This window comes from Phoenix dactylifera, chromosome 6, assembly GCF_051530095.1.
Source record: "Phoenix dactylifera cultivar Ajwa chromosome 6, Ajwa_hap1_PhDact_Kaust_v1.1, whole genome shotgun sequence".
Classification (NCBI taxonomy): domain Eukaryota; kingdom Viridiplantae; phylum Streptophyta; class Magnoliopsida; order Arecales; family Arecaceae; genus Phoenix; species Phoenix dactylifera.
Window position 1 is genome coordinate 1156819 of NC_143195.1, and position 23544 is coordinate 1180362.

General features: G+C 38.9%; 2 protein-coding genes across 6 annotated transcripts; both read right to left on the reverse strand.

Annotated features, from left to right (window-relative positions):
* Positions 1-455: 455 nt before the first annotated feature.
* On the reverse strand, positions 456-16198 carry RUS1 (root UVB sensitive-like protein (Protein of unknown function, DUF647)). The gene is made up of 7 exons (XM_008799723.4): positions 15026-16198; positions 11181-11456; positions 10003-10059; positions 6666-6864; positions 5639-5751; positions 1772-1948; positions 456-1675 (listed from the first exon to the last, which is right to left on the reverse strand). The coding sequence occupies exons 1-7, from the start codon at positions 15872-15874 to the stop codon at positions 1400-1402; spliced, it is 1947 nt and encodes a 648-aa protein (XP_008797945.3). The 5' UTR covers positions 15875-16198; the 3' UTR covers positions 456-1399.
* Positions 16199-16772: 574 nt separating this feature from the next.
* On the reverse strand, positions 16773-23544 carry LOC103712990 (transglutaminase family protein). 5 transcript variants are annotated; one of them, XM_008799725.4, is made up of 9 exons: positions 22671-23544; positions 22267-22402; positions 21944-22021; positions 20606-20972; positions 20371-20483; positions 19756-19920; positions 19494-19633; positions 17175-17267; positions 16773-17091 (listed from the first exon to the last, which is right to left on the reverse strand). In XM_008799725.4, the coding sequence occupies exons 1-9, from the start codon at positions 22736-22738 to the stop codon at positions 16932-16934; spliced, it is 1320 nt and encodes a 439-aa protein (XP_008797947.3). In that variant the 5' UTR covers positions 22739-23544; the 3' UTR covers positions 16773-16931. The 5 variants fall into 5 exon arrangements, with proteins under 5 accessions (XP_008797947.3, XP_038982841.2, XP_088580434.1 ...); XM_039126913.2 differs by having other exon boundaries at positions 21944-22402; positions 22671-23327; XM_088724308.1 differs by lacking the exon at positions 19756-19920 and having other exon boundaries at positions 22671-23289.

Sequence of the window (23544 nt, forward strand, 5' to 3'; positions counted from 1 at the left end):
TCTCGTCTATACTTCATCTGCGGGGGGCATGAGAGGCATGTATCAAGCATGCTACATTATAGTATCTCTACCTAAATGAATGCAAGATGCCAAGGTGACTCAACATTTTCAGATTGTGTGTCGCCAAATTGCCTCAAGTGACCTGACTTTTAGAGTCCTGAATCTCCTGATACCACATGTTTCCACATTCTTGAATTCTTTGATCGCGATACCAAAATTGTGTTCTTCAAATGGGTGGTTCATGGTCAGTCAATACAGAACATGAATCTTTTTCAAAATCTACTACTAGCCTTCAGATCCTTTCTATGCAGATAGGTGAGATGATACCTATCCTTATGATTCGGCAAGCTCAATGGGTTGCTATTCTGAAAATAAGTAGTTCTATGCAACAAACTGTTACCTATGCAACCATTATACCACACACATTGGAGCACGCCAACCTGGGAAGTCTGGAATTTTCATGACGTTTTACAGCCATTAGCCATCAACATTTCCTTACAATAAGAACAGTGTTTGCACAACTTACAGCCACGACAATCTGGTGAGCTCTCATTTTATATATGAACAGGTACACTAACAAAAGATTGGCTCTTACCTGAAACGTGTTTCTTTTAATCCTGTCCTCCACAAGGACCGTGGGCAGACTCACAAAAAAGTAGATCTCACTTCCACTAGACCTATCTTTTTCTGTTGGGGAGGGACGAAAGCGGACACTGACCTCAGCTCTCAAAATCTTCAAAATCTCCGAAATCCAGCTTTGCTCTGCTGCGAATGTGAAGACTTGGTTCAGGCTTGGTAGCCACTTTCTATGGGCTTCACGGTCTGTAAAATACTAACTTTGATGTACGGCATCCACTGACAACCGGAGGCACACCAGCTAACTCCGCCCTCCCCCTTTTCCAGGAATAACAAAAGAAAACAATGAAGCAGAAGAAGAAAGAAAAGGAGCAAAAGAAAAACATATTGAAAGACCACAGCAGGCATTCACAATCAAATCAATATTTTGCAGGGAAGTTGCAAGGCTATCATTTTCCAACGCTCTTGGTACTCCTTTGAAAGCCTTAAAAACCTCAAACTAACCAAAGAATCCCTAGTAAAAAACAGAGAATAGATGCTTGCTACCAATCTGAACTATTACGCATTCTATCCAGTAACTGTGCTGTTAAAGAGTAATTGGCGGCTCATGAATTATTGATCCAGGAGATGTCAAGGACCTTCGCTTCAATATCCTGCAGTTCAAACTGGAACTCTTGTATCAGCACTTCCTCCGTGGGAGGGAGTACAAAACTGTTTATGTTGCTCTCGTTCCCCAAATCCCATGCATGCACACTTTTAAGCAGGCATCTCGAACAGATGGTTTTTCCCCTGGCATAGCAGACTCCACAAGACATAAAGCTGTCTACTCACATACAGCATAGCCTAGACGTATCCTGTGAGGTAATGGCCGTGCTATCAGCCCATCAGTCACCCAGCCACTTTGTAGCCCATCATGTTTGACATGGCTAAATTCCCTCTGCACATAGTCTAAAGATATTTGCAGCCTCCCCCCAGGTTTGCACTCATCAGCAACGCTACCCAGTTCAATGCCTACATTTCTCTCCAGCCAGTATAGATAGCTGACATGGAACAGAGACTTGAGCATATCTCCCAGAGAAGATCCTTCTTTAAGCACCACCTGCAAAGACAAAAGGCCAGCTTAATTAATCTCAGCTGATTGGATTGGAAAACAGCAAACATGCAAATAAATAACCCCTTCGCACATTGCACTTACAGAGAATCTTCCACCATTCACCGTAAGCAGGTAACCTTCATTTTTGAACAGATCAAAAAGTGCAAATGCATCCTCTTTGCGGTTGATGACTTCACTGAGTTTAGACCCCAGCTGCAGCCGGCGACAAATCTCAGCTGCTGCAACTTTGGCATCCGCAGACAGTACCTGAGACTGTTCCTGCATGAAACCAAGCAAACAGGAACTAGATGTTAAAATTAAGAGGTCTGTGCAGATTAGATGTATAGAGCACATACACATGTACACGCCCAGAAACAGAGACATCTGCATGTATGTACATACTAACATATGTGTGTGTACATATGTATCAGTATATATAGAATAATTAGAGGCTTGAAAGATGCTGTTGATTTACAAAGATTTGACCTTGGATAAGAGCTATTGATCAAGTCAGAGCCATAATGCTGATACAAAATAGATGGGAGAATGCCAGTAGATTTTTATGCTAATTTTGCAAGCAACAAATCTTCAAGGTTAACTAAAGAAAAAAACATGGCTCTTCATAAGATCCTCCATTCTCTCTTGGTTATAAGTCCTTTGCAGGATATCAATTGGATTGTGTTAGTGGATTACCTACAGACCTGATTACCAAATTAGGTGGTACTGCTTGCACCACATTTCAGAAAGGAACTACAATATTAAATCCAAGCCAGATTAACACATAATAGGCTAAGCATAACACCCCAACTTTGTAGCATCTTATATATAACTAATAGTGTAAGTAAGCTACACATTATAGTTTGTAGCATTGTGTGTGCATATGATTCATTTTGAAGTGAAGTTAATTCTGTTGGGTTATTCTAGAAACATATAGGAGACATTAGGATCAAATTTCAATTACTACTAGAGTCCTAAGTATGATTTAAGAAAAGCTCAAGGACTAGGCTGCAAATATTCAACAGGGTGCTGCCACTTCATGTTTTCTCTAACGTCGTGCTTTCCCTAGTAAGCTGCTGCCACATGCTTGCTATACCGACCTCATGCTTGGCAACACACATATTTTCTCTAACTAGCTGCCACCTCATGCTTACTCACCATCTCATACTTGCTGCCTCTGATACTTGGTACACCTCATGTTCAGCCATCACATGCATATTGCCACCTCATGCTTGGTATATACCCATGACTATTAAAATAGCCACTTCATGCTTACCAATCAGCTATCCAGCTGATCCCTAGCTGGAAGGCCAACTACTATCTTATGGTCGTTGGACACCTCACTCTACAAGGTCACTATATATAGAAGGTTGCTGCACCCCTACCATTCTTGCATCTAGTGAAGGGAAAAAAGAAGTGGACAATAATATCTAGCTAGAACAAAGAGAGAACAGTGTAATGTGAGGCTTTGGAACATAAATCTGTAGAGTAAGTGTCCTTCCATAGTTAGCATATTATTATGTAAGTGATTGTTTTCATGGTTTATTGATTTTGAAATAGTTTGTTCACATCTTTCCCTATGACATTATAAAAGATTGTCTTATTAGAATCAGGATTTCATTGTATTAATTACAGTAAATGCATGATTACATGGAACCTAAATACTATCCATCTTTAGGTGAAAGCAAAGTGATCATAGAGTTTCAAGATTTTGTCAACTCTTCTTATTAATACATCTACAAGAAGTTGAGATTGAAAACTTTATGTTAGTGTTTGTAGTAATTTTGTGAAATGTGAGCCTACTAGTATCATGTAAGCTATCTTAGAAGAAATTGTAGTTCATTGTATGAAATTGCTTTTGATTGTACTACATAGCATATCACCCACAATATTTGCAACCATTATGTTGTTCAAAAGTGGAGGTCTCATGAATTGAAATGAGCCCTCTGGTTAGGAAATCAGTAAACACTCAATTACCAGGTATGATAGTTGGTCTCTAGTTAACCCTAGCCAATAAGTGTAATAGTTAGCACATCAGTGAACCCTTGACCAGCAATTACAATAGTTAGTCAAAGTGAACTCTTAGCTATTGATCAATGAAACCTTGACTCACAGGTGCAATAGTTAGTTAGTGACCGTCGATATTGAATTGATTATACTGTGGTTTCAAGCATATTCCAACATACTCAAGTGTCCCCAGGTGTATTTCAGTGTTTTGAAATAGATATATTGAAAAGTATATCTATTTTGATAAATGTTATTGGTAGATATTTGATTTTCCATAAAAATGAATCCATATTACTCTTATGGTTTTACTATGCTTAATCATAATTTGTTCAGTCTGTTTGAATACTTGCTAAGTAGTGTAGCTCATCCCTTCAATTGTTAAATTTCAGAATGAGAAACCAACTGGCATTAGGATAGTAGCAAGCCCAAAACACTGTGTGTATATACTGAAGCTGCTATTGCACGAAAAAGACTTATTCATTTTTTGTTTCTTTAGTTGAGGTTTGTAACTACGGAAGTGGTTGTATTAGTAAAGAGAGAGATTTCTACAGTGCACCCATACTAAAAGATATAATGTTTGTCTCTACAATTAACTATTTTTGTATTATAAGATGATGGAATGATATGAACCTTATTTTGACTTCAAGACTATGAGCTCCAAAATTTAAATTTGGATGAGACTTAGCATTGCTTTGATGATCAGATGACCATTTATTTTATGATTACATGATGCTTAAATTGAGAAACATGTCCTTCCACATCAATTAAACTAAATGCAGGCCATTGATTCACTATAATTGTTGTCACACTCAGGACTTGATAGAACCAAGTTCTAGGTTGAGACAATGGATCATACCCAAGTAGCTAGAGTATTGTTCAACACCCACTACAGAATCTCGCATCTGGACCTGCTTCTTGATGCTTTTGCACACTTTACTATCAAGCACCAAGTAAATATTATCATACTTTTTGACAGATCTGCTTGATAAAGTTTGTCTTGGATATCCACTTTATCATTTTTGAACCTAGGTTCCATTTTATTGTTCAAAGTATAACCAACAAATAAATAGATTCATTCATTCTTTCTTTCTTTCCCTTTTTTCACATGAGACAATCCTATGTGCTTTAATTTCCTACACTTTTTTCTTGGTGATAGTCACTTCCCAGTATCTGCTTCTATGCCAACTTTCACTTCAGGCTATAAAGGATTTGACCAAAGTCTAACATGCCAAACACCATGTTTCAAAATCTAAAATGAATCTGACTTGAATCAAATCCTTACTAGTTAGCATCTAGACCTGGACAAGTTTCCAAGTGTCCGTTTATGCCAGACTAGTTTTTGGCACGGCATTTAGAACTGGATGTGGTTTCAAGTGCTACCTTCTGCTGGTGCATGACAAATCAGCACTAGGTAAAAAACATTCCATACCATGTTGACTTCTGCTAGTTGGCACCAGTGGAGATGACTCTGTACTGCTAGTATGAAGCCAAAAAGGCTTTTTTTTTTTCTTTTTTTTTCAGGGTCTCAGACCTAATTCCCTAGCTAATGCAGTTAGAAATCATGCTAATCCCCCATTCTAAACCAACCGATTTGCATTCTTGGTCCTTTAGGTAGAACTTTCTTTAAGTTGATGGGTAATCATGCACTGAATATTACTTAGCCAAATAGATGTTGCATGATTATGCATCATCCTAGAATAAACAGATTAAAAAATAGGCAAATATGTATGCAAATTGCTAAATTAATAGCAGCCAATGTGCTAACAGCTATTGCTCATCTTTCCGGATAGAAAAAAGAATTGGTTACAAATATAGGATCTTTTAGATATCCAAGTCTCCTGCAACAGGGTTGGGAAATAGAAAAGACCATTATGCAATGATAATTCATCATACTCTTGCTTTGCAGTATATCTTCCCAAAGCAATTTAGGCTATCCTTGAACAAATAATAATAAAGTCCACTTACACTATGTGTTCTTCTGTTGACAATTGATAAGCCTAGGAAGAGTGGTTCCTCATCATTAACCTCTTTTACACCAGGAACTTGTCCACTCAACAGATATTCACTAAAAACCAAACCTGTTCAAGGTTAAAAAGGAGAACAACAATAAAACACTTGCAATAAATCTAAATGGTAATCAAAAAATGAAATCGTCAATAAATTGATTGTAGAATGCATTTCGATAGGCTGATAAGTTTCTTTTTGTCAATGTTCCAAAAATAGGAATCCAAGATTACACATGCACATACAAAGACATATTTTTGAGAAATGAGGATAATAGAGACATAGGAGTTGCACCAATTAAGGCTAAAGAAATAGAGAATAAAAAATTAAGATGGTATAGACAGATAAACAAAGATCTAATGGGGCTCCATCAAGATAGGTACTTTTATCTTTGTTGAAGATGTAGGAGGGAAAGACGTAAGATAATATTAATGGAAATTGTGAAAAAGAATATCAAAGAAGGAAACACTAGTGAAGTAGGTGCAATGAGTTTTTGAAGAGATTTCGAAACATAATTATATTGTTTAGCTTTATAGCGTCCATAATTGTAATGTAACTATAGTATCAGTGAACTATTTTTTAATTGACTGATAATTGTAGCATAACTTCTGCATATATGTAAGTATACACACGTATGCCTACACATGTGTTTGATATACATACATCAATACATACTAACAACATAAGATTTAGCTATACCAGAGTTATATTATGGTAATAACAAAGCTACACAACCACATAATAATTATACTTTATTGTAGTATAGTTGTATTGTAGTTATATGGACCAAGAAAGAAATTTGACATTTAGAATAGTACATATAGTAGTTCCCTTTATGCTAGAAGGACAAAGAAATAAGTCTACATAGTGCATAAGAGGAAAAAAACAGCTACTAGTAAATAGATATAGAACGTCGCACAATAGTTTTAGCAATTGCAATGGTAAAAAATACATGTATTAGGGTTGACAAAAGGAAAAGTATAATTACTTGCACGATATGGATTAAGAGTCCTTAGTTGAATTGATTGGTATGACTTCAAATTGCAATACATGTGAAATCCTGTTACTGCACCGAAAGAAGCAAGAGCTAATGGTGTGGAAGAGCCGATGTAGTTGGCCAATGCTATACCAAGCATGATGCCTAGAAACTTGCTCACCATTCCTTGAGCTTCACCTTTTGCAATGACCTACACAATCAAACTAGATTACTAATCTACTTATTGAAACATTTTAGAGAGAGAAAGAGAGAGAGAGCTAAGATACATGCCCACATCAAACTAGATTACTAATCTACTTATTGATACATATTAGAGAGAGAGAGAGAGGGAGCAAAGATACAAGCCCACATCAAATCAGTGGAAAGTACATGAGATGAGACCAATTACGAAGAATGTCACATTATTAAACACCATTTACAACATTTTAAAATTTGAATAAATAAATAACACTAAATATAACAAAATTTATGCACTTCAAAGGTTTGTTACTACTTGTCCATCACCAAAAAATTGTTTCTTATGTCAAGATGCTGGTATAATTTGATATATGATTAAAGAGAAACCAAATACCCCAATTTTTTGGTAGATATGTGTTTCAAGATATGTGAGATCTATAGTAGATTGTAATAACTGGTCTAAAATTGAAGAATATTCCCTCTTGATTCCTGTCAAGGTTTTGGTTGAAAATGGCCAATACTTAATTATGAAATACCTTCTATAAAATGCCCTTTCTCTCAAACCTGAGAATAAATCTTTCTCGAGCCTAAAAAAGGAATCACAACCATTCTTTTTCCAACTCAAACATAAAGGACCCATAATCTTTTACCATGACTCCATTAACTAGCATCTACCAGTTTTCAGTTCAGATTCAATGCTACACTCACAGTCAGTTGTGACATCAGAAAAGGCCTTTTTATCATACTCCTGCAATGATAGATTTTGAAGCTAGAGTAATTGTATGGGGTACTCCATGCTGTATGAAACAAAGTTACCAGTGCAATTCATGGGGTCAGTGCGGTACATGGTGGAATTGTCTAATGAAGCACCAGTTGAGACATAAAGCTTTATCTCTTTTTTTTCTAAGTACCAGGGTTAGGCCTTGAGACATTTTTCTACTTGTAATTCTTACATATGTGCTAAAAGACTGATCAAGCAGGCATCTCACATGAATCAACAATCCAATCTAGGTTCACACAAGAAGGTGTGTATCCACTTTCTATCAAGCTGTATGATCATGTGGCATTTTAAATTATAGCACTGGCTGATTTCATTTAGATCAAAATCAAACCATAATAACAATAGCAGAACAGTTTAAGAAACAAAGCCTGGAATTACTAATGAAACATTAGATAATATCATATAACTACTGGCTCTTGGCATATGCTACAGCAAAGAGAACTTTCTCTCCACAAAGTTATAATTATTATTTTTTTAACAAAAATAATCCTGCACAAAGCAGATGTGGGCAGATGATGGTGGTTATAACTATTATAGTGAGAATATAAAGTTACTAAAACCTCATTACAAACTGATTATTTATTATTTTTCAGGTTTTCTATAATATTTTATTTGTAATTCACCTCAAAGTGTGTTACATTACTACTAGGTTTCATCATATAGTACAACAAATAACAGTAAATATTATTTTTTTTGAGAAATAACCATCATTATTTTAATATTAAAAAAACCCTGGTCCAGCAGATTTGGGCAGACAGTGATTGTTAAGGTTTCTTATTGAGACATTGTTACAAATTTATTAATTTTTATTTTTTTAATTTTCTTATGTTATATTAATTTCTTTTTTATACTTTTATTATATTGCTTTAATCTTTTTTCAAACATGCATTTCAAGTGCCTGTTTTCCAGTAATTGTCACTAACAAAGATTAGTCCATCATGCACTTTAATACTTTAACTTCACTGTTGTTATCCATCTGTATCCACAAGATCAAGACTTGGAGTTGTGAAATAAAACTTTTTGGTCTTTTGACATTTTAAATGTTCTAAATTAGAAATCAAGATGAACTATGTGGATTTATAATTTTGATGGCTGGTCTTGTTGTTCATGGTGACATAATTGGATTCAAATCCTACAATTTTGATTCTAGATTAACTATTCTACACATATATGCATATGTATGTATGTCCATATGCACCTGCATACATGCATGCATACGTATATACACAGGAACATACATATACATACATGTGTTTTTGAGCAAGAGTCTACTGGAAGGTTTTGAGCTCTAACCTTGACAAAGCAAACTATGTAACAGGATATAAAAAGAAAATCCATGCTACCAATCATGATCAACAATATTAAAAATGCTTCAAACCAAAAATCAAATGTTTTGAGGCATTTCTTTCTTATAGATTGAGCAGCCATAAAAATAATAGAATCAACCAACCTACGCTAATCAAACACAGACAAGCCATATAAATTGAATCTACATTGTTAACCATTATGACACATCTTGAAATATAAAACACATGGTCAAATTTCAGAAGACTTGGACATTTTGCATCAACCCATTGCATCTTCCGATAAAAAATGTTACTATTTTATACTAAAAATTGTTAATATTTTCCTACAGCTTTAGTTAGAAACATGCAACATTGTACCTTAGCAATGTCGTTTTTAATGTTGTAGATCATAATCAACAGTTTCCAACCATGTTACAGCATAATATTGGGACGCTTCAAAGATGGATGCAGTTCCCCACATCAGACCTTGTCATTTTTCCTATCAACTAGATTTCTCCAAATTTGAGGGATATTCAAGGGATTGATCTCCAGTGGCAAAAACTTAAATTTTGACTAACAAGCTAGGTCTACCTACCAATTAGCCTTTTATGTTTCATGGCAAGCGCTCTTTTGCCTGAAGTTTCTTGGTAGCTTTTAAATATCAATTCTAGTGGGTCGACATCAAGTTGACAGTTGACTGTACAAATCATATAAATTCATTTGTAGAGAATTCCTTGGTGTGTAGACAGCCACACTCTGATAGGAAATATTTTGCATGATGCAAACAATGATGAGGTCATGACTGATTGAGTGGATCCTTAATATGAACAGCCCATTATTAACTTTCACTAGGAGGATACGTGCTCAAGTCTTCCTAATAGGCCTCTTCACCCCCCCCCCCCCCCCCCCCCCCACCACCACCACCACACACCCACACATACACACCAGCCCCTTGCCCAACAGCCCATCCAAGTCAACAAATCAAGCTGGCATAAAATGTAATCCAATGCTACCATATGGTACATTAATATTGTTAGTATAGGGCATTTATCATAGGAAGATAAACTAAGGAGCGCATGAGTACCTCTGCAAAATTTCTTTGCACAGCAAAACCTGCATAGAAACAGCTTCTGGTAGCAGCCTGTGACAATATAGACAAGTTGCAAATTTTAGCGAGCAGGTTGAACGCCAAAACATACCTATGCATAAATTAGATGACAACTAATAAATTCTAGAAATTGCAAACTTCTTATATGATTTGGAAAGGCCGATTGAGTAGTAAATCTTATGAGTTAGCCTTCTATTTAATCTGTGAGATGAATCAAGTTGATTTAGGAAAGACATGTCCTACCACCTCCTAAGTTCAATGAATCATGGATAGCATACTTTGGTATTAAAGGAGTAACATATTTAGTTGATTTATTGGATTATTTAATATTTCAACTAAAACTGCCAAAATTAGAGTTGAGTAAGGAGACCATTGAATCACGAAGATTGGCAAAATTAAAACTTATTCCATCTGGATTGGTATGAACCCAAAACCAATTTGTATAACAAAAAGTTGAGTATTCATTTGTATTTGTATATACACAAATATGCACACATGTATGACTATATATAGATAAATGTGAATTTGCAATCGACCAACCAAATCCACAACAGTGCCAGCTCCACTCCCATAAGAAAAGCAAGGCATCAGCCTAAAGCAAATGCTTGCAGTCCTACAGATTCATGAGAACTAAAGGATAAAAAAATATATATATAGTGTTAAGACTTAAGAGTTAAGTGCATTGAAGTTTCTTCAAGATCCTATCCTCACAATAGCATCCTGAAAAGAAGTGCATGACTTTGAATGCTAATCTCCATAAAGAATAAAATCAATATCAAGATGATGTCTTAAAAGTCTGTTAACTAGCCAATCACAACTTTGTAGTCATATATATGTCAGTTTCCTACTGTGATTATGGCATTTTACATGTTTTTACGAGGTATCATAGATGGGTATTAGCTCATTAAGATACGAATTATGAAGCCTTGTCACTTTATAGAAGAAACATTTAAAAATAAATGAGCATGCAAACCAGTTCTCACAGATACTCTGTGCCAAACTTGGCTAAAGGGAATAGGACAACACCTACCTCATAGCCTGTGGCAGAACTAATTAGTCTAAAAGAGATCTGTAGACATATAATGTTCAGAAGCTAGATAGCTATGTAAAACATCAAGATTATCTAGACAGATTTTTCTAGATTTGGATAGTACCTGTATCAAAGCTGATGCTGAACGACCAGCCCCAGCTGCTGCACCAATCAAAACAAAAAATTGAGGAAAAGCAGGAGTCAGAATCTCCATTCCATAGGCAGCATTTTCCAAAAGATCTGCAAATAGTCTCCATGCCTTAGGGTTAACGTCAAAATGACGACCAAATTTTGACAATAATATTTTGCTGAGATATCCAATTCCATCCTTAAGCACCCAATTGACAGCAGCTGCTGTTGGAATTGCACCTTTCCCCAATCCAACTGCATAAAGTAAAGCCTGGCAAAGAACAATGAAAATAGTATGCAAGGTTAAACGACTTGAATTGAACCAGAAAAATAACATGAAAAGGAACAGCACCATCCAGAATTTTATCGGTCAAACTAAAAGAGTGCAGAACAGAAAGAAGATGTGCTTATAGCAGAGAGATCTATCAGCACTTATTATTCTCAGGTGCAAATTTGGTTTGGCAAAATGAAAGAGAAAAAGAAACTAGAATTGCTAAGCATGCAGTTTGTGATGATTCTTAATGGAAGGCAGATTTTTGAAAGAAGACATTCAGGACATCTTGAAATTAGCGAAGATGAGGGAGAAGAGAACTTGAGAAATACATCTAACATAATAACTGCATTAGGAGTAAGATGGAAGACTAAAGCTAGAAACCAGTCAATAAAGATCCCACAGACAAGTGATTTTTGAAAAATCACAATTAGGGAGGACAAATGAGAACAACTGCCAAGGCCAGAGAACTATGGTACATGCAACTTTTGAAAAGTATGCAAAAATATAAAATTTCAGGGCCATAGCATAATACAGTTTGAGAAATGGTTGTGAAATTATTACTGATTTAACAAACTACTTTATCCAATCCGAAATGATTGGAGAAGTATCATGGCATTTAGAAACTCAATAAGGAAGGCAATTATGTGACCTCGAGACTTATGCTACATGGTTCCATCTTCAGGGTACAAAGTAAGTGTCAATAAAAAGCTGATAGAACCTTGGGTAGGTATCAGCTTAAAGATTGGAAGGTTTTGACATATATAAAATTCAGTGATATCCTCACAACCTAATGCAGTACTTTTTTTTCCTACTGGACAAGTAAGAGGTAGAATTTCCATGTTTCTCAAGATCAACAACTTGACGAACATGTTTCTGACTATAGTAAACTGCACATGCACATGATATAAACTCTAATAACAAATTTGTTTAAACACTTGAGAAACTTTCAAATTCCCATAATCAAGATGATATTTCTTGATATCCTGGCAATGGGCTTAAATAATATTAGTTACAAGGATGCAAGACCTAATAATAGACTTTTGCTATCTTGACAATATGAAAAATACATAGAGCGGCCACACAAATGAAAAGATTTTGCAAAATATGTGTATACCGATTGTAAGTTCCGTGCATCCAAGTGAAATAACTTATCTGCCTATGATTTTAGATCCAGCAACCTAAATGAGAACTCATTAGCTGAACTTAATAGCATTAGTAAAGTATGGGAGTGGAAATATAAGGTGGAGAAAGAAGTTATGCTGAAACAAACTTACCAGCATTACTGGTAGGTGTTAATTGAAGGGTGACTACAGGGCATTTTTTTGCACTACTTACTCTATTTGCTTGACCCTTATGACCAAGGTGTTTGTAGGTCAAAGATCTCTGTTCAACTCTTTTCTTGGAGAAAAATGTCTAACTCATATAGGCTTTCTTAATACCAAAAATTATGTTGTCATTAATAAATAATCCTAAAATTTAAAATGTAGTCTAGTGAGACATAAGTTTACGTTCAGAAGCCATAAGAAGAAATATGAAGAGCGGGCAACATTTTGGATATCTATAACAATGTATCCCCATACATAAAATATGAAGACGTTTTTTTTTTTTTGAGAATACAAAGATGAAAATATCTTAACACACCCTCATACAATAATCCCTCCTTTTGTTGTGTGATTGGAAGTTGACATGGCACATGGATTTGTAAGAAAATAAGCAATCCATGCAGTCAATATTTTACATGAAAAAAAAAACAATTTTCAAGTAAAGTTAAATGACCTTAAGACAGTGATGCAAATGTTAACTTGTGCGATGTGGTGCATGTGAGAGGAACAGCAACATCAAGAGTCTAATGATGGAGCGAATGATGGACAAGGAGCAACATCAAGAGTCTAATGATGGAGCGAATGATGGACAAGGAAAAATAAAAGTTGTGACAGTCTTTTAATATTAGGGTGTATTTGAGAACAAAAATGTAAGGGCTGAATTCTGACAGTATTTGATAATGGGATGACAAAAATTAAGGATTTGATGCAAAAAAGTCGCAAGAATGATATATGAGACAATTGTTAAGAAGTATCAAAGATTGATAGTTGTTGGTTATATCTAAAATCAAGGCTTTCTACTAAGATTATCCGAAGAGATGCATTTATAAATTGAAATATAAAAACTTGATTTCTCAAAAGGAATTAGCAAAGAACACAGTGACTACAGGCTGCTCAGCTTACCAGTAGAAGTCTATGAAATCATGCAGGGTGCACTGGCAGCTGGCGCAAAGGCAACAATGAGTATCCTATATGGATTGGAACTAACTATTATTAGATCTAGATGGAGATGCCTAATTACCAGCTTGATAGAAAATGGGGAAAACCCATACCCATACCACAATCAACCCATTTGTTTTCCAACGGATTGTAACCGCCGCAAGCCAATTGGGGCTTTTCACTTGTTAATTGTGTGCTTTATAAAATGAAAATGAGACAGGGCTAGCAAGGAGGGATCTAAGGTTAGGCATCAAAATGAATTGCATCATTGTGTGTGTGTGTGAAAGAGAGATAGAGAGAGAGAGAGAGAGAGGAAATGAGAGTAAAGAAGAAAACTTGGCAAATTCTGAACGTCCATTCCATTCCTTATTTTAAACATTAATTTGCAGCAGCCTTTCCAATACACCAAATTTAGGACTTACCAGCCCATGTTCCACAATACTATTTGTTTTAAGGTTTGATCAACTGATGATGATCCATCAAGTCTGGATGCTAAATGCAAACCCACTCCATCTATAATCAGGTTGGTTCTCTAGCAAACCAAACTTGACCCATTATAATAAATCCTCACCCACACCTTTTTGTTTCTAGAAATTTCGCAAGTCAAGGTCAGAAATCGTCACCCCTATGTAAAAGCTATTAGTTGGAAAAGGCTAAGGAAATTGGATCAATTAGGTTAAATTGGCTCTAGATTTGCCATAAGCATAATAACTTGCTTGAATCTACAAAGAGAAGCCAAACTCAAGGACTTCAAGGACCACACATGTCCTCAAAAAGTATAACACACTGAATCTACATACGCTGGCAAACTATTCAGCCATTTAGTCATTGAGTCTTCATGGTGAGTAGGACATAGGAATGAGCCAGGTCCAGACTCTCAAAATAAACTTGCATGGGTTAAGCAAAAGGAGATGGAAAGTGGATGGGCTCGACAAAGATGATGATAATCTAAAGGTTGTCTGTAATGGCAACCTGAGAGGGAACCATAATCTTCTGCGATTTAAGAGCTTTAGGAGGTTCCCCCCTTTCCCCTTGTTAGACAAGAAAGTTAATCTTGCCACTGTCGCGTGCCAAATTGCACACCAGATTATGGTTTGAAAAGTTAAGTCACTTCAAAAATGCATACGTGCTTTTACCTATCATGCAAATTGCAGGAAGGATAAACATTTCAGTGCGGGATTTCATTGCGTGTTTGGATTAAATTTTCCATCTGCTATCATGAAACAAACCCAAAACAAAAGCAGTGTAAAGGCGAGGGCTCCTCGTTTCTCTTTTGTTTTGGGAGGGGATCGGAAGGATGAGTACCTGAGTCGAGAGTACGCCGCTGATTTGACTGGCGATGCCCTGGACCCCTCTCCAGAGGGAATACTCGAGGTAATCGCTGCTGACGCTGTCAGGGTATCCCTCCGGGAGCATCAACCTCAGGACGAGATCCCTAAAGTGCCGCCAGCAAGATTCCAGTCCAGGATGGAGGAAGTGGGAGCGGCCATTGCCATCGTCACTGCCTTTGCAATATCTGCTGCTGCCCTTGTCGACCATGAAGGTGTCCCCAGAAGGATCGGGCACGAGCCGCCTCCTCATGCCCCCCCTCACCTCCCAGATGGAGGCACCGATACCATCGCTTCTGGCCAGGGCAGGATAAGGGAGAAGGGAAAGGAGGAAGAGGAGCACCGCAGTAGCAGCCGCCACCCCGTCCCTCTCCTGGTCCCCAAGGAAGAGGAGCGGGGAAGGAGGAGGAGGAGGAGGAGGGGAGCTCCACGAGCCATCGGGGTCAAAGGGGTTCCACCGCCACCACCAACCCCACCCATTTTTGTCGTTGTTGTTGGTGTTCTTGTTATTACTCCCGTCGCCGCTGCTGCCACCGCCGTCTTCTTGGAGCGGCGGGGCGGGAGGAGGTGCGAGTGGGCCTGGGGGGAGGACGGAGCATCGGGACACTGGCGACGATGGAGGCAGGGGGAGGCTGCTCGGATTGGGAGGAGGGAGGGAAGGGTGTCGATGGCGAGGGCTAGGAGGAGGAAGTCGGAGGAGGCGGAGATAGGAGAAATCGTTAGCTCGGGAAGGAGGAGGAAGGCGGAGGGGATTGTGAGAGGAAGAGTAGGAGGAGGACGGCAGCAGAAGCGGCCTCTGCCCCCACATGCACACGCAGGAGGACATCGCAACCGCACCACTGCCGCCGCCGCCACAACCGCGCTTCCTCTCTCTCTCTCTCTCTCCTTCCCTCTTCTTATGTAGGTCGTGTTTTTTAGGTTTTTTTTTTTTTTATCAGTCTCGGGACAGGATTGATCCGGTTGTTTGTCTCATTCGCGCGAGGGTGGCATCTATGTGCATCCGCGTGGTTACCACCAGAGTGCGTTTTCGGCTCCAAGGAGGAGAGCAATGGACTGGAGCCAGAGAGAGTCTTCCACATGGTGTTGCTCCCTGATGCGCACCTTGCTTTTCCAATCCACCCAACACTAGTCTGTCAATGAAGTTTAAGACGCGAAGAGAACCATACAACTTCAACAAGAAGATAACACCACTTAATTAGGTTCACTGAGTTTGGTGAGTGTGGTGAACTCACACAAGTAAACCATGAAACAAATCCCAATCAAACAGAGCGGGTTGGACCCATAGCACCCCGGTAATGCACGGGACAGACCAGCTGAAGGGCAAAATGCGGCCAACTTAGCATGGCATCAGCAAGGCCAATGCGAATAGGTCTGTGAACTTGTGAAGAAATTTAGCACTGCTAAAGCCTTTAGCAACATCTGATCCAGCCATCTTTACAGATTAAATGGTTCTTCCAAGTTTCATTAGTCACCTGACGGCCATGATGCCAAATTCATGTATGAATATGATACAACTTTTGGCAATGGAGCATCCATCGATGACCAGTAGGCTGGTTGGTAAGGCAGATTGCCAAATCAAGCCCTCCGAGACCACCCTGGAGAAGAGAGGGTCCAGATCGATGGAGGTCCGGTAGCTAAATAATGAACTACAAGGGCACAAATAAACGATTCATGGATTGAAGACAATATGTTAATGCTTGAGAAAACAAAGGGACAGCTTGTGATGATCAAGAATGCCACTGTACCAGTTCTTCTAACATCCACACCAAGTCAGTGATGTGCCGCAATAAGGAATATGCAGCACGCACACATACAGTTAATAAGCTACAACGGCATCTGCAAAGCTGAAAGGAAGTATGAAAAAACTAGAACTGTTCAGACAACTAAGGAATTGCTACTGATCCAGCCTGCTCCCAAGATTCCCAGGATGATAAAAGACGGAGAAGATGCAACTTCTCAACAAATGGTTCCAGGACCTCTGCCTCCTCCACCGGTGCAAAGGCCATGCAAATGCTAAGTTCTTGAACTGCTTCTCCATACCTCCTGTAGTTAGGACATTCTCAGCATTAAGTCTTAATTATTCCACCAATAAAGAGCACAAGATTCGAAAAGGCTAATTTAAGTACCTGTTAAAGTATAAAAGCATGCCATGGTCTCTCCTTAATCTCCAGTTGTGAGGCTGAAGAATCAACAATCTTTCCGAAGCCATAATTGCCAATCTTGAGACAGCAAATCACAGGAAGATCAGTTGCAGCAAATCACAGGAAGATCAGTTGCAGGGCTTTTCCTCTTTATCTTTTATCATAATCAAGTTCCAGCAGTTTAAATTGTTTAGAAGTATTTGTCAATTCTAAGCTAAATTAAACACAATAGCAAAGCATGCACAGCATGGTTAAGAGGATACATTCAAGGTAAAAGTATTTAGATACTAGATCCTCCCACATTTCCATATTACATCAATTCTAATTAGACTATGGAACTTCAGCATGATAGTGATAAAAGTTACAAGTTGTTCGCCCACTGCCACCCATATTAGGTGGGTCCCACAAATCAACAGTGACTGATTGAACTGGGATGAACATGTCCCACAGAACTATCACATCATCCCATCAATAGTTCTGTCACCCACTGTTGATTAGCAAGCCCCTACTATATGCACGAGTTGGTGATCAACTTGCCATTTATTCAAGAACCGGAGAGGATCTGAAAATCATCCACTGTAAGTGGATCGATGATTTTTTTATCACTTTTCCCAAGGAACATGAGGCGTGGCTTTCAACAGCTTCCTAAAAATACCCAATTAAAGCCTGAGAAGCCCATTAGTTGATAACTTAAGTAGTAGTTGCTAGTTATTGTTATTAATATTGCCATTATCCATCCAAAATATATCGCATAGCATTATTCTTGTTATTATTATATTTAATATCTTATATTTATTTTTAAAGTTAGAAAATAATATGTGGTTGGCATATTGCATATACACTATGCGGTCCTTTTGACTGCCCGCATATCTCAGCAGCCTTTAGAAACTGGTTGAACTCGATAGGGATGAAATGCAGTAGGTAAAAGTATATTGCTAGTGAACATGTCAAATTATGTAACACCAGTATCTTCCCATAATAACACGTTCACCTACAGAGAAAATTTTAATAGAACCTTCATAAAAAAAATTGAGCAAATAAGTATGACCACTTGTTACCCCAATGTCAAACACACAAGAAGGCAACATTTCCTGGACGTACTCTAAAATTATTTGTGCCAAGGACTTGGACCGTCATGAAACTTCTGGACACTTGATGGCATCATGATTATTACATGTCAACTTTTGGTGGTGCTGCAATTTATATGAAGCTACCAAGTTATTATAACATCTAAGAAAGGTTTATCAGTCTCATAAAGCAGTTCCTACAACAGATCATTCATTACATGCTCTGCATGCACAATTATAGTTACATGAGAGTTTGTGTTGCATTTCTTGAAGGTTCCCCTTCAAATTCTTTTGGATTCCTGGACACTTGACATTTGTGTCATGCATCCAACCAACACTCTATGAAAGAAGTGGAAAGTGGAAAAAATCAGGGCAAATCACATGAAGGCACACGCTAACCTGCCTTGTAAGGTGTTTATCCTACTCTTATGCACCACTCATACTGCATCTCTTAGTACCTTTTTTTTACTTAACCATTGTGTTGTTTATGTATGTTACTCTATGCAATGGATGATATGTATTCTAGATCAACCTTGACTGCTACACTACTAGTATCGTTTCATCACTCCACAAGATTTTCCCAGCAGAACATCTGCATTACATTAAACCCCAGTACTTGAATTCTAGTACAATAATATCATTTCTATCAAAGGTTAAAGTGCTCTTTAGAGGAAGGATATTGCTTCCCATTGATAAGTTTTGATTGGTGAGGATTCTCTATCTCTCTAGAGTCTAAAGAGTTCAAGGAAGGATCAGGCCAGGCTGCCATCCCCTAACTCCTAATTTTCCTGAAAAGGAAACCCATTTTCAACATGATTTCTTTTTTTCCAAAAAAAAAAGAACATAGTTGCAGGTTTGCTGGCAGGCCCAATCATGTCCCTCCTTTTTGCCTCTCTAGAGGAAAACTTCCAATAGTCACAAGTTGTCTGCAGAAAGTGCCTTCTACCAACCAAACAGGGCCTGAGTCTATTGTTAAAGAAAACCTCTTCAAATCTTCCAACACTTCAGAAGTAGGATTATACAGAATTTAAGATGTCAATATGCTCTAAGATAATTTTGATTTTAGAAATGTTTAGGATGACAAGAAAAAGAAGATCGTTTTAACAATATATAAGGTAAACATGCTATATTTTCAAAACTTGCACCTCAGAGGAACAACACAGAGGCATTTCATCATAAATGGCTCCATTTAGCAGTTGCTTTGCAAACAAAGAGTCGTGATAGGAAGCAAACATACCTTAGCTCTTGAGGCCGGAATAGTGGATTCCTCGTGCTCTCTGCCATGTTAGTCTTGTCATTCCCAGGATGAACTGGTCTAAGTGGAGAAGTTAACATCAACCCCCAGTTCGCCCTTGATGCACGTTTCCAATGAAGTCTCTGTGAACAATGGAAATAAGGAGGAGGTTGAGACAGATAGAAGGGTAATAGAGTATTTGAGCATGAAAGATGTTTTGAAGTCAGTAGCATAGGTGGAGGGTGTCATATCTCTTATAACTTACGATCAGATTAGCCAGCGCAATCCCAATGATATCTCTGTTAGTTGCAATATCAAGTTCTAAAAGTGATTTACTGTTCAAGTCAGAAGCCTTTGATCTAGGATCCTGAACACAATTGCCATTAATCATGGCAAACAAGCTACATCCTGAAGAAGCCCTGAACAGTTCCTTTAGAAAAATTAAAAACGCAAATTAGTGCATGAGGGTTGACATCATTTCAATTTGGAAATTGGACAATGCAGTGGCATCAAATTTACTCTCCATGATTCTGCACTATCATAGAAAGATACGACATATCTAGAAATGGGTAATGTTTATAAACACTAGAAAAGACCCATTATAGTAATCAGACAAAAATTGATCCAAAAAAAGGGATTTTCAACCCAGTAAATAAGGATAAAAATGGGGTTCAGAGAGCTAAAAACAGAATGGAAGCAGATATAATGGGTATAAGAGATCCAATGATGAGAAAAATTGTTATCTAAAGATTCTAAACTATAGTTATCGATTTGACTTCTAAACTATAAGAGGAAACGAAGTGGTAGCACGATGACAATGTTAATCATGTTCGCAAGAGTGCAAATCTAAAAAATCAGCTATAATCAGTAAATAAGATACCTCTGGATTCCCTGTCTGGGGCCAAATCAAAAAATCTTCCCCAACACAAGAACCAACAATGGTAATACCAAGTCTTCGACAGATTTCAATATAAATGATGCTAAGCACGATAGCTGCCAGCAAAACAGAAATTCAATATAAATGTATCAGTTGAAAACCGTATATATAAGTACGACCAAACAAGGAAATACATCTGATAGTGAACCATAAACAGCCAGAAAGAATCAAGCTTTACCACTGCCACATCCACAGCTAAGTACTATATGGAAGTACGAAAACTTTGAATCTAGAAACACAGGCAGTCTTTTGAAGCCTCTTGATTCAAAAAGAACAGCATTAACAGCCTCCAACACTTCCTCCAAATGGCACCCTATGTCTCTTGAGACTAACTCTGCTTCCACTTCCTTTGCTATCGTATCTAATTCATTTAACCACCCAGACACGCTCTTGCCAGCTAAAGAAATATCTTCTACATTACTAACTTCCGGTTCAGCCTTGAAAGGAACTGCAGCATCCTTTCTTTCATTTACAAATGAGCACATATCCATATCTCGATGAAAAGCCATAAAAGCTTCATCTTCAGCAGCAATATACAGCAAGGCCTACAATTTTTTTGCAAGATTAGTTTCAGCAACCATCATATCAACACACTCCGAATTCAGCATGTAATATAACAGAAAGGTAGTAAACCACTGAAATTTGTTTTGTTTATGTTTTTCAGGAAGAAAAACATTGTTAGTAGCCAACATCACATGTTATGCCATTTACTGACTCCATGCATGAACGTTCAGAATTTATGATAATGGGGATGGGATGGATTACCACTATGAAACAACAGTTAAAAAATAAAAACTCTATTCGTGAGTTTGGCAGGAAGCTGAGTCCCATTACAAAGAAAACTACTGATCTACAAATGCACGGCTATCAAATAAGCAATAGATAACCTCTGCAAGGTCCAATTCAACCACAAAATGCTAGCAGCATACTATAGTAGTTGATAACAGAGAATGCGGATAGCCATGGACGACACATGAATGCAGAAAAAATGCACAACCAGATAAAAAGTAATAAAGTGCACAGATGAAGCATGGGATTTCCTACTACTCTCATGCTCAGTTATCTCTTAATCTCCTCCATAGTTTGTCACCTACGTCATGCTGCAGAGAAGGAATCAAAATTCATAAGTTCACCAGTCAAACTTATGAAACAAAAATGAAGGGTTATCTGTAGTTGCCCATCATGATGGGAATTCATTTATTTTAGAGTTTCCTTCCACCTTAAATTTTAGCAAATGCCAGTGTGATCAAGTTTCACAGCTTTACATATGAAGCGAAACTAATGGCAATAGGACCAAAGCAAACTGAAAAGGCAGCTGGTTGTGGCTATTGATGCTTCTAAAGAACACGACAGCGCTAAAGATGACGCATCTTACTCGCCTAAAATTTTTCTCAAGAGCAAAATGAGCACAAGTCAAATAACGACAACCATCACAACGAAATTGCCAACGAATTCCACAGATCGGTGATTAAAGATACAAGATATGCCTACAAACAGATGCGAGCATAGAAGATACCCTGGCAAGCGAAACATCTTTATCCTCGGACTTGAAGGAGATCTCCTGGGTGAATTTTTCCCTGGCAATCTTGAGAATCTGCATCCATTGTTTTACATCCATGCCCAAAAAAAAAGGAGAAAAAAAAGAGAGAGAGAACGTGTTGATCAATAAAGACGAAGGCGCGAGTATCGAAGAGAAAAGAAAGAAAAAGAGGAGAGAAGAAACGAGATAACGGAAACGGTGGGATCCAAGATCCATCTCGTCGAGGGCAACGATCGATCCGCGAACGGCTCGGGTGCGTACAATCGTAGAGGCGGAGATGGAGAAGTGGAGGAACGGACCTTGAGATCGGAACCGGAGCGTGGATCGCTCGCTTGACTGCAGAGCGTGGGGGAAACAACGGCCGGGGGGAGGGGGCTCCCCACGCGCCTCGTCTTCTTCCCGTTCCAGTCCCATCCACGACGATGACGATCATACCTGATCGTAACAAGAAACGGTGTGGTAGCAGCACAGCCCTCTCACTAAGCCCTCTCTGACTCTCTCACCCTCTTTTTCTTCCCCCTCTCCCTCTCCCCATCTCTTCCTATCTCATCTATCTATCTATCCATCTCGGTATCTGGCTTCTCTACCTAGCTCTCTTTCGAACCAAGAACCACATCAACCCCCCAGCAAGAACCCTCCCATCCCGGATGCAACAATAGGGCTAAATCACAGGGTAAGAGGGGAAGAGAGCAAGGGTATCTACCTGAGAGACCGACTCCAGCCGCCGCTCCACGTCGAGGACAGGATCGACGCCATGGTGGCCGAAAGCATCGGACCCGGGCCCCCAATTCTTCAAGGGCCAACAAGAGAAGGAGGAGAAGGAGCAGCAGGCGGAGGAGGAGGGCGATGAAGAGGGGACGGCAGGGCGGAGATCATGCGTCGACGTCTCCACCGGAGAGAGAAGACCGACGGGCACTGATTCTTGGGCAACGGAAGGAGGGGCAGCACGCGGCACCTGACGCAGTCTCGCTGGCGAAGGGCGAACAAGAGGAGGAGCAGCAACGATGGATGGTGTGATCTCCCGAGCCGCCGTCCATGTTCCTCCGGCGAATACGAGGATGCACCGCTGATGATGATATCCACGCACTGCTCTCACTACTCACCACCACCATTAACCCCCCCTGCCTTCCCTTTTTATTTTCCCCCGATTTGCCTCTCTCTTACTTCGTTTATCTTACTCTCAGAAACGGAACATGAGACGGAGGGACGAGGCGAAAGGAGAGGTATCAAGAGAGTGGAATGGCACTATTTGTCCGTTTCTGTTTCGGCTGTCATGCGATCGACTCCACCGGAAGGAAGATAAGAGGAGCAGCGGGGCCAGTGGCAGCGAAGAGGGGGAAGGAGTGAGGAAAGAGTAGGCAAGTTGGATTGCAAAATTGTGGGGGGAATAGTACGGAGGCCGTAGGGTTGGATGCGTGAACCGGTGCGGTCCTTTCCGGTGCACTAATGTCTATCCGATTAATTAAAAACGACCTGCTTGCTTGCGTACATATATAGCTATGATTCTGTGTCGATTAGCTTTCTCGATTGCTGGCGCGATGATGGGTAATGGAAGGGGCGGATGCTGGCGGACCGAC

Excerpts from the sequence above, each read along its gene's own strand:
- LOC103712990 (XM_039126913.2), bottom strand. The coding sequence starts at position 22,381 with ATGGGACTGGAACGGGAAGAAGACGAGGCGCGTGGGGAGCCCCCTCCC. Across the intron at positions 20,973-21,943 it reads AAGATGTTTCGCTTGCCAGG|GCCTTGCTGTATATTGCTGC; the intron begins GTATCTTCTATG and ends AAAAAATTGTAG. Across the intron at positions 19,634-19,755 it reads TTGCGCTGGCTAATCTGATC|AGACTTCATTGGAAACGTGC; the intron begins GTAAGTTATAAG and ends CATTGTTCACAG.
- RUS1 (XM_008799723.4), bottom strand. The coding sequence starts at position 15,874 with ATGTCCTCCTGCGTGTGCATGTGGGGGCAGAGGCCGCTTCTGCTGCCG. Across the intron at positions 11,457-15,025 it reads GCGGCGTACTCTCGACTCAG|GCTTTACTTTATGCAGTTGG; the intron begins GTACTCATCCTT and ends GTTCTTTGCCAG. Across the intron at positions 1,949-5,638 it reads TCAACAGAAGAACACATAGT|GAACAGTCTCAGGTACTGTC; the intron begins GTAAGTGGACTT and ends GGTTTCATGCAG.